Source organism: Artemia franciscana, chromosome 16 (assembly GCF_032884065.1).
Source record: "Artemia franciscana chromosome 16, ASM3288406v1, whole genome shotgun sequence".
NCBI lineage: Eukaryota > Metazoa > Arthropoda > Branchiopoda > Anostraca > Artemiidae > Artemia > Artemia franciscana.
The window spans coordinates 20,289,177-20,301,314 of NC_088878.1; the positions used below are offsets into that span (position 1 = coordinate 20,289,177).

General features: G+C 33.3%; 1 protein-coding gene across 14 annotated transcripts in view; it reads left to right on the forward strand.

Annotated features, from left to right (window-relative positions):
• The window catches only part of LOC136037189 (ATP-binding cassette sub-family C member 5-like), a gene marked incomplete at its 5' end in the record, with an annotated part of 142,045 nt that overhangs the window by 60,654 nt on the left and 69,253 nt on the right, over window positions 1–12,138 (forward strand). For all 14 annotated transcript variants that reach the window (XM_065719749.1, XM_065719751.1, XM_065719753.1 and 11 more), the window contains 1 exon segment: window positions 3,746–3,852. In XM_065719749.1, coding sequence (XP_065575821.1) covers window positions 3,746–3,852 — 107 coding nt within the window.

A 12,138-nucleotide genomic window follows, 5' to 3' on the forward strand; every position in this document is an offset into this window, starting at 1 on the left:
GATATAGACAAGAATGAAAAAGTCTGTGGCACTTTGGACGTGAAGAAAGATTTATTTTTTTGAGGAAGAATCAGTGACAGTACTTAACAGATAAAAAGCAATAAAGTCCCAGAATTGATAGTATCGTAGATGAGGTTTTTAAATTTGGTAGCTGGGAGGTTAGAGATAAGTTAATTGCAAATTATGAATATGGTTTTTGAAAAAGGGGAAGTACCTAGCTATTTTAGGAAAACTAATTAAACCCCTCCATAAGAAAAGTGATACAAGTGAGTGTGGTAATTATAGAACCATTAGCCTGGTTTCTGTAGCAAGAACAAAGCAAAAGCAATGGGAGAACACGGAATCAAATGGGGAAGTAAAAATATCGTAGACATAGATTATGTTTAGGGTTTAAGCATCGTTAGATAAAAATGTTACCAAAGAGAATGAGTTTCTAGAGAATTTGTGGGTTCAGGGTGCAACAATAGGTTTGAAAATATATGTCAAGGATACTAAGTCGCTAAGACTAGGAATACGTGAAGGTGAAGAGGTGATGTGGGGTAATGAGAAGATCGATCAAATAGACAGCTTCACTTACCTAGTTAGTTTTATTGGTAAAGACGGTGGGTGCAGTGAAGATATTATAAGTAGAATAGCAAAGCCCATTGGTGTCTTTTGAAGTAAGTTTGGAAAAATAGGAAGATAAGTCTGCGAACTAAAATTAGAATATTGGAAGCTACAGTGATGACAGGTATCAAGTATGGTTCAAAAGTGGAAAACGGAGGAAGATTGTTTTTGGTACCTAACTGGTTAACTGTATCTCAGACAGTAAGCTGTACATAAATTGGTGTAAGGTGTTTCCATCCAGACACCCCCAACGGAAAATATTGCTCCTGGATAGTTCTCCCCGAAAAATTCCCTCGCGGAAATTAGCCTCCGGAAAATTACCCCCCCCCGCCAAGTAATTCCCCTATTATTCTCCTTGGTTATTTTCGGATGTTCATTAGTACAGAAACTTAAAGTTCTACTCACCTGTTTAAGTCAGAGGCAACTATATAGCGTTGTTTAAGGTAGAGCCATAAGGCTCCATTGTATTGGTCTATAGTTTTTTCCCAGGGGCACTTCATATGGAAGGATTGGTCTGATAAACTTCGGTGGGGGCTCATTCGATTGCAAATTAAAAGTTTGAGTGCCCTTTTTAAAAGTAAGAAGTGATTGGAGATAACCAGCCTCCCCCTTACGGCCCTTTTCCCCCAAATACTTTCGATAAATATTTTGAGGACCCATTTTGTTTAAAATAGTCCAAACATCAAATAGCCATCCACGAGTGTGGATATCATTATTTTCTATAAATCTCATTTATTTTCTTTTCTGAGAATTTTCACTTTTCCCTCAAAAATTTCGCCGGCTCTCCATAAAAATACATGTTAAAAGTATGATCTTTAGAATTGAAACTGTAAAGTTGGTACCTATAATTATAAATTTTATTACTTTTTTTCTTGTTTACTTCAGGGCCTAGAAATAACTAACTCCAACCCTGTCTCTGCGTAATTCATGTTGCCAGTTTGAATGTACTTATCAAGATGAAACTTTCTAAGATTGTGTTTAGATGGTAAGAGTTGAATTTAACCCATAGATTTTTCGAGTTTACACATTCGCTTCAAAGTAAAGAGCAATATAAAAACTTGAAATATAAATTGTAATATCTCACGGTATTTTACAAAATAAACTTGTTTAATGGTACAATAAGATAGTTCAATACACAGATTAACAGACCGTGATCAAAAACTACCGAAATCTACAATACCCTAAACAAAACAAGTATATATCCGTTAAGAACTTTACGTTATTGATATTCCAATTGAATTTACTCATAGAGATGGAACTTTCTGAGATCGTTAAAGGGGGGTGAACGTTGAATCAAATCCTTAGATTTTTTTTTTAATTTTAGACATTCACAGGAAAGTAAAAAGCAACATCAAAACTTAAAATATGCATTTTAGTATCTCAAAAGATGCTATAAGCTGAAATGTCCTCATGATTCAATAAGATGATTCAATATATAGGATGGCAAATTCTAATGAAAAACTTCCAAATTTAGGTTACCATGAACTAAATAAGAATATTACATTAAGGACTTTAATTCATTTATTAATCTTTAATTGATAACAATAACGTGTGACCAGAGCTTCAATTGTCCATTAACTTTCAAAAAGTCAGAAACACATGAACAGAAATTTGAAAAATTTACAAATACACGAATGGTCAGAAATGTGTTTTATTATTGTTTTTTTTTTGGTAATCTAAGTTTTGATAGTTTTTTGTCAGAATCTGTTAGTCTATATGTTGGACTATCTTATTGTGCCATTAAACAAGTTTGGGTTATAATATCCTTTGATATATTAAAATGCATACTTTAATTTTTGATTATGCTCTTTACTTTCAAGTGAACGTCTGAACTCGGAATTAAGATATTTATGGCTTGAGGAGACCTATCTTCTATGTTGGACTATCTTATTGTACCATTAAACAAGTTCGGCTTATAGTGTCCTTTGAGATATTAAAATGCATAATTTAATTTTTTATTATGCTCTTTACTTTCAAGTGAATGTCTAAACTCGGAAAAATCGATGAATTAAATTCAAATTTCACCCTCTTAACACAATTTTAGAAAGTTTTATTTCGATGAGTACGTTCAAACTGGTGATATGATTTGAATTTTAGATTTGCCTTAAGAGCTTCTCCTCAACAATTTCATTGTTGGTCACGGGTCATGGAGGGCCAGGGGTTTTAAGGAATCTAGATAGTTGTGGTCTACATAGTCCTCTCCTGGAAAAATTTGAGTCCTGAGGGGGAAGGGGAGGATGTAGCCGCAAAGGCCACGGAGGGTTAGTTGTCTTGCAGAATCTAGATAGTTATGGCTTGAGGAGGGACTGGGTCCTATGTTGAAAAGATCTAAGTTCTGAAAAAAACAACAATCTTAGGAATTTTATTGATCATGAGAATTAATACGACGGGAAGTATAAGATTATGTAACGAAGTGAAAGTAAGGGGCCTTCGTGGATTTTACTGTTACCATAAAATTCACATATATGCAAATGTTATGCAATGTGAAACAACCAAGGAAATCTATCTATGTTGATTGATAACATCATATTCCCATTGACGCAAATTTCAAATAATGTGAACTTCCAAAATCATAGTTTTCTTTATAAGAAAAACAGGATAAAACTTTTGAAAATAATGAAACAACAGGGAAATATCAACACTAGAAGAATGAAAACATCACACAATCAAGATAATTGGTACATATGTCTTTCTAGATCATGAAAATAACCTTAGAATTATCGGATAAGCTAAATTCGCATGGGCGTGCTAAGAGTCGTTAATAGCATACTACTGAGGGGAGCTGCCCTTTCTTCATCCCCGACCTTCTCCTCATGGTCATAGGAATTTCGAAGGATGCTCACTCAATCGGAAATTGAGAGTTCTATTTCTTTTCTTTGAGTCAAAAATGATTCAAAACAAACCAGCCCCTGTACTGAAAAGTGTAGGATTTTTAAAAGCCTACACTTAATTTTTATGCGAGCAAATAGCTGAATAACTCCCCTTTCTTTTTATTTCTTTTTTCTTACTGAATTTTCTTTGAGACTCCCTTGAAATGGTATTCGGGCTTCTATCTACTAATTTGCATACACTACATAAATATCAATCATTATTATGAATATTACTACTTTATAGTAAAATGACTATTTTATTTATTTAGTCAGTACTCCTAATGCCAGAAATGACGAAGAATCGAAATTTACCAAAGATGGATGACTTAAGCCTTTCTATTGAATATGGATCATTTTCCCATCAACACCGCTCAGAGTAAGAAAACATTTTATACGTATTTACTTATTTTTCCTTCTTTCAATGTTTAGATTTGACGATTGAAAATTGAAACACTGTGTAGTGAACAGTTTACAGTCACAGTTCTATTGTATTTTAGTTCGTTCCTCTACTTCCTCTTGTATTGTTTGATTCCAGCCTTCAATAACTTAGGCTAAAAGATCGTGACATATGTCTCATCCTCTCTCAAGTAATAATCTATTCTTCTTACTCTATAATGGGTGAACTTTTTCTAAGTTGTTTCATGTATATATTGTTAGGATAAACCATAAATTAGAGTGAGTCCTAATGAAAAAACCTGTTATTTGTCTAATCTTTAATCTACTGATATTTGGATTTTTCAATCAGTTGTCGGAGGCGAATCAATGAAGTTTATTAAATACCAGCAAATATGAAGATTAAATAAAAAGAATATTTTTTCGGAAATGTCAAAATCAGCAAGCAATCACTTTTAATTCTTGAGTCTTCAGAGCCTAGTACGTTGCATGCAGGGACGCAAGCTGTATGGAGGGGGGGGGCTAGGCCTGCTACGACAAATCATATTTGTCGTAGCTTATAAGCATCTCTTTTTCGAATTGAAAAAAAAATCCCTGTGTACGTGCCTGATTACAGATTATTTATTTTTGGTGACAACTAACTAATGTTTCAGATGAAAATATAGCTTTATTTTGCTTCACTAGCCTTTGGAATAATTTAAGTCTAAAAGAGGTTTTGAGAACTTAAAAGATACTATTAAAAACACTTTCCTTTTCTCCAGATCTTACGTTTCGTGTTGGTTTAGATTGACATTTTCGATAAAAAGAAATTTAATTGAACAAATAATTTCAGTACCGATCGAAATTCAAAATGTTGCACCCTGGTTTGAGTAGGTTCTTGATGTTTTAATGCTTGTATTCTTAAACAATAGCTATAAGATACTTTAGAACGGTGCATTATTTTAGCAGCCTGGACGAATGCCATGATGAGGATAGGCTGGGTAGGGTGGGCCTTCCACGATTTTTCCAAACCAAAACCGTGATAGGCTTGAGATTGCGTGTGCACGATTTCGACTCTTGTTGATAGAAGAGCATCGCCAAGTCTAGAATGCCGTGTTGTGACCAAGATGGGCCCAGGACTGCACAAAGCCTCCGTTCAAGATGGAGACCCCAGGGACTTCTTGCTGTTGGGCTCTAATCCGACTTAAGCGCTTCGTGTAGACTTTAGAAGATGTGTTAGTCCCCGTCCTGCACTGGCTCTGGGATTATTGTTTTTCCCGAGGCTACAATAACTCCAATGATTCAAAGAATATGAAAATCGCAACTTGAAATTTTGCAACAACAAGACCCAACTGTATAGACTTTTTGTCTGAAATATATAGAATATAGAATATATGAAATATAGACTTTTTGAAACATGAAATTAGGTGACATAGAATTTATTTACTCAGACAGGAAGGATGGGGTAAATAGGCAGAGAGTAGGGTTTGTGATGAATAAGGAAACTACAAAGTCTTGTTTGGGTATTCTGGAATGTGAAGTTAATAAAAAATCAACAATCATGATATCTTTATATCGCCCACCTTCTGGAAGCATAGATCAATTTTTGATGCAATTTGAAATTCTATTAAATAAAATATCACAGATGAATAAGCAAATATTTATTTTTGGTGATTTCAACCTAGACCTAATGAAAATTCAAGCAAAGCAAAATGATTCGAAGATAAGAGAATTTTTAGAACTAATGCTTTGTCAAGGACTGCTCCCATCATGTCTGACTCCAACTCGAATAGATGATAATGGAGCAACATTAATTGATAATATTTTTTCTAATAGTATTTATTTTTCAACTTTTGTCATATTAAACGATATTTCAGATCACGGTGTGATAATTTCTAAATTTAATTTGGCCAGATCTAAAAAAAATAAACGTAATGAAAAAACAGATCGTATAATAAATGATGAATCAATTACGCGTTTAATTATTAAGCTAGGAGATATAGATTGGAAGGAAGTAGTCAGTACTGAAGATGCAAACAAGGCACTGGAAATGTTTTATAAATCATTTAATGATGTTTATAATGATATATGTCCGAAAGTTAAAAGGAAAACACCCAAGTCAATGCCACAAAAACCATGGATATCCCCGAGACTGTTAAAATGTATTAATGAAAAAAATAGACTATACAAAATTAAATGCAACTATCCATCTGATGAAAACATCCAGAAATTCAAATTGTACAAAAACACTCTGACTAGAACTTTGTGATAAAGTGAAAGAAATTATTATGAGAAGGAAATATCTTCAGCTGCGTCCCAGCAGAAAATGTGGGAAAATCTTGCGTGATAAATTAAATAAAAATAAACAAAGAGCAATACCGACTTTTCTAAATAATGGAAATGACGCTAATAAATCAACTGAAAAAAAGGATATCGCAGAATTATTTGCTAAGCATTTCAGTAAAATTGGTGAAGAATTGGTTAGAGATCTTTTGGATAAGTCATCAGATTATACACGGTTTTTGCCCCAAAAAGAAGATAAATCATTGTATATGCTACCAGTATCATTTGATGAATACCAAAAAGCTATTAGTGATCTAAAGAGAGGAAATTCTGCTTCAGTAGATGATATATTGACAAATCTTTTAAAGAAAATATCAAGTGTAATATATGAACCTCTTGCAGATGTTATAAATAAGAGCATAAAAAATGGTTTCTTCCCTGATCTTCTGAAAAAGGCTAAAATAATCCCTATATTTAAAAAAGGGGAGGCTCAAGATCCCAATAATTACCGTCCTATTGCACTCCTGTCCCCACTGGCTAAAGTTTTTGAAAAAATAATGAAATATAGACTTAAATCATTTCTGGAAAAGATAAATTTTTTTTCGAAGTTCCAATTTGGTTTTTTAAAAGATAGATCGACAGAAGATGCTGTCGCCGCAACACATATTTTCATTAATGGTGCTTTAGATGATGATTGTTTAGCAGCTACATTGTTTTTTGATATTAAGAAAGCTTTCGACACTTTAAATCACGAAATTCTATTTAAAAAACTTGAAAATACGGGAATAAGAGGAGTACCTTTAAAATTAATCAAATCATATTTGCACAATCGAAGGTTTGTGGTAGATATTGATGGCTAATATTCGTCTGAGACATCGAATAATAATATCGGTGTACCGCAAGGCTCAATTTTAGGACCTCTATTATTTTTAATATACATAAATGATCTCCCTAAATCTACTCCTGAAAATGCATTAACAATTATGTTTGCGGATGATACTGCAGCAAGTTTAAAAGCACCAACATTAGATGCACTGAAAGAAAAACTGATTGAAGTTGCAAAATCCATCACATATTGGTTCCAAATTAACAAACTTGTCCCTAATTTTGTTAAAACAGAATTTATTATTTGTGGAAGATCAAATCAAAAGTTGAAAAATATTTCTCTGAATAAAATTACCATTGATACTATTCATGAAATCAAAAGAGTATACACAGCAAAATATTTAGGTATCGTTTTTGACCCTACCATGAATTTTAAAACACATATTTCGTTGTTGAGACTAAAATTATCAAGATATATAGGTTTGTTCCACCGACTAAAATTTTTATTCTCATATAAGGTTCTAAGAATCCTTTATTTTTGCCTAATTGATGCACAAATCCAATATTGCTCAGTTATATTTTTGCTGACTTTTAAATCACATATTAAACCACTAAAAACCCTACAAAACAAAGCTATTCGAATTCTAGATAAGTTTTTACAACACCCGAGGAGTACAGATATCCACTCTGAAACACGTACTTCTTACCTGTTTCTAGACATAATGACTCTTACACAGAAATCTCATCTCCTATTATCTAGTTGGTTTTTTAAGATTCAACATGTACATAATTTCTTTTTTGACCAGAATTTACTGTCCAAACATCAAAATTCACTGATAACTAGATGTGTTAACCCATACAAACTACCTCTTGTGATAATTGAAAGATCCCGTTTCAACCTCCAGTATATGATCCCATCAATAGCCAACAAATATTCATTAAATAATTTTGTTGAGTTACCAAAAGGATCTTTCAAGAGACGATTAAAAGGTTATATAATGGAATCTGCTTGCAAGAACGGTTGGTAATTTTTTTTATTTTTTATTTTATTTTGGCCTCACTCCACTTACTCCACCTTGAATACTCTCATTAAAGATACTGTTTTTTTTTTGTTTTTTTTTTTTGTTTTTTATCGATGAAATAGTGGTTCATTTTTGTTTGTTCTGTATCAATGAGGATTGTTAAATTTTGTTTATACGTCTTGCCCAGTAGTCGAGCTTGTCTCTCCATTTGGGCAAGTTGAAGATTTTGATGTATATGAATTTTTGAATAAATGAATCTGAATCTGAATCTGGGTTGGGTAGGTGTTAATAATAGAATGCAAGTTGCTCATTTTATGATTAAAAAGTGCAGGGTATCAGTCATAGTAGAATATGTCCCTGTAGAACCGACAGATAGAAGTAGTAGTGACTCAGATGAATTTTACTTATAGCTACAGGAACAAGCTTACAGCCCAGGTAAAATATGTTATTTTTATTACAGGAGTGGAATAAGGAATATATGTATATATATATATATATATATATATATATATATATATATATATATATATATATATATATATATATATATATATATATATATATATATATATATATATATATATATATATACATATAGATAGTATCGAAACCTAGGTGAATTTGATGTATGAAATGAAAACAGTAATGGTTACAGACTGCTTCAATTTGGTAGGTATATTAAATTAGTTATAACCGATACAATATTTGATAATAAATGGCCCATAAGTTAACATAGTATTCACATGACGGTAAGACAGCTAACCTTATTGGTTATGTTATTGTAAACCGAAGAGTGGCAGGATCGATACAAGATACTAGGGTATACAGGAATGCTGTTTTTTATGCTAAAAGTAAAGATCACCATCCATTAGTGTCTAGGGTTAATTTAAACTTGAAATTTAGGAAGTGTAACTACCTACCGGGAAGCTATGACGCTGGTACACTCCAGGATAAAAATTTGAGAGAAGCTTTCCTTGAACAATTGAATCAAAACTAAAGAATCGAAAATTTGACAATGTAGAAGATGGATAGAATAATTTTATGGAAATAGCTTGTGAAGTCGCTGATGGTGTCGTATGGAAAGAAGTTAGAAACGCAACTAGGAATATCGGTGCAAATGCTTTATGTTTGATAATGAGGAGGATGGGCTTGTAAAAGAATTACTTGAGTGAATAGATCTTATGAAAATAAGAAGAGCTTATTATTAAGTGATAGAAAATAAAAGGCTCCTCGTGCTGATGGTGTAGTAATTGAGTTTTTTAAATGTGGAAGCCATCAGGTTAAAGATAAATTACTGAAGATTATGACCATGATTTTTGGAAAAGGGGAAGTAACTAGCAACTATAGGAAACCTTTAATTTAATCCTTCTATAAGAAAGGGGATGAGGATGGGTGTGGTAATTATAGAGACATTAGCTTAGTTTATATAGGAAGCATATTACTTTGTATGAAGATACCTTTTAGTCTTGGAGATGATGTAGATAAATTTTTAAGAGAAGTTGTGGGAATTGTGATTTTAGGAAAGCGAGAGGATGCGCCGTATTTGATTCAGCGGATAGAAGAGCTTTAGCGACGGTCCTATCCTTGTATGGCATACCTGGTAAATACATTAAAGTGATTAGTCTCATGTACAAGATTAACATTGCTGCGGTTATAGTAGGAAATGGGGTTAGTAAATGTTTTTGTATTACATCAGGAGTCGAGTAGGCCTGCGTCCTATTCTCTTTTATATGGGTCATTTAGATGGTCTTTGTCGTAAGGAGCAAAGCAAAGGCAATGGGTGTCCCCGGAATCAATTTGAGAAGTAAAACTGTCCTAGACTTAGATCATGCTGATAATTTAAGCATCCTAGATGAAAATCTTGGCAAATTGAATGAGTTTTTAGAGGTTTTTGAGAGTTCAGGCTGCAAGAATAGATGAGTCTATCTTTTCGTCTAGAAGAAGGTTTGTCGGCACCAGTAGCGACAGATGTTGAACCGTGCATTAACCAAGTTAGACTTCTATAGTTAAGAAATAGTGCTTATAAAAGTCCGCAGTTAAACCCCAAGGAAGCTGATTCGTTGCATTTATGTGCCTGGAATTGCCACCTTACCACTTTTTATGAGGATGTGCTGTGATTTCTCTCTGATTCTCAAGGAAAAATTAGTTTTACTGGTATATGTGAAAGCTTTTTTGAGTCAAGAACTCTCTCTCGTTAAATTCTTTTCTTAGTATAATTTAGAGACTAAAAACTGGACATCACTTCATAGAGGGGGAATTGTGTGTTTGATTTCAAAGTCGTCGTCTTACCAAGTAACAAATGATATTGATGTTTGGATAGAGGGAAGTTTGAAAGTCTTAGTCTGGAATTAGATTTAGAAAGTAAAAACTTTTGATTAGTGTTGTGTATAGGCCACCGAGTGCTAGCTGGGGGGGAGCGTGAGTTTGATCAAATTGCACTTGCGGTGTCTCGGACAGGTCTAGATTTTATTTGTATGGGTGATTTCAACTTTGATCTGCTTTCAATGAATGGAGGGAATCTTGATTATTTTAATTTGATGGTTGCTCATGATCTTTTCACCCTTATGAATATTCCAACAAGTGTTACGAGTCATTCAGCCACTCTCAAATATAATATTTTTGTTGGTTTTAAGTATCTGGACCGCAGTTATGCTTATATGGCTCCATACCCTTCTTCGGACCATTTCCCAGTTGTCGCAACGGTACCTTATGGCCGAATAAAAAGAAACGAATTTGAAAAAGTTAAGACTCGGTTGTTAAAAAAAAAGAATTTACTGAGGTTTGGCGAAGAGTTAAGCAGCATTGATTTTAGTGAAGAGGACGCTTCTGGTGCATTTGATCGAATGATGGGGACCGTACATTAATATACGATAAAACTTACCCAGTGAAATGTTTGAAACCACATAAGGATGATCCCAGGAAGCCCTGGATAACTACGAAAGTTCTTGAAGCGTCAGCTTTAATAAATCAATTGTATGTAGACTATTTAAATAGTGAGTGTGTCGAAAAACTGGAAAAATTCTAAATAATACGCAATAAAGTGAACTCGATGAGAAGAAAAGCTAAAAAAGAACACTTTGCGAAACAATTGAGTTTAAGTAAGGATTAAATATAAAAAACAAGTTTTTTTAAATGAAAGTAAGGAGCAACATTAAAACTTAAAACGAACCGAAAGTACTCCGCATATGAAAGGGGCTTTTCCTCCTCAACGCCCCGCTCTTTACGCTAAAGTTTAACTCTTTCTCTCAACTCTACTTTTAACAGTAAAAAACTTTAGCGTAAAGAGCGGGGCGTTGATGAGGAAGCAGCCCCTTTCATATACGAAGTAATTTCTTTTCGTTTTAAGTTTCAATGTCGCTCCTTACTTTCAGTTAAAAAAGCTTGTTTTTTTTATATAATTTCTGAACGTTTTTGAATCAATCCATGTTTTGATTACTCCGCATATGAAAGGGGCTTTTCCTCCTCAACGCCCCGCTCTTTACGCTAAAGTTTGACTCTTTCTCTTTTCTACTTACTACTTTTTAAAACGGTAAGAAACTTTAGCGTAAAGAGTGGGGCGTTGAGGAGGAAAAGCCCTTTCATATGCGGAGTAATTTCTGTTCGTTTTAAGTTTTAATATTGCTCCTTACTTTCATTTAAAAAAAACTTGTTTTTTTTATTTAATTTCTGCACGTTTTTGAATTAATGCATGTTTTGATCTTGGCTCTCTGCACATAAATAATTAAAGCAAAATTGCATATTAATTAATGGTAATTAATCGAAAAATTTTGACAAAAAAGGAGTGAGAGAGGAGGCCTAGTTCCCCTCCAATCTTTTATTACTTAAAAAGGCAACTAGAACTTTTAATATTTTACAAACGTTTTCAATGGTAAAAATTATACATAACTTACGAATTAACGTACGTCATGAAATTCTATATTCGTATGTTTTTATTGCGTATATGAGGGGGTTCAACCCTCGTCAATACCTCGCTCTTTACACTAAAGCTTAAATGTCCCAATTCCTTAAGAATGACCTCTGAATTACAAAGGCCGTAGAATAAATAGTTGAAATTACTAAAAATACTTTAGCGTAAAGAATGAGGTATTATGAGGAGGTAAACCCCTCATATGCGTGATAATTTTTGTTTGTATTAAGTTTTAATGTTGCTCCTTACTTTC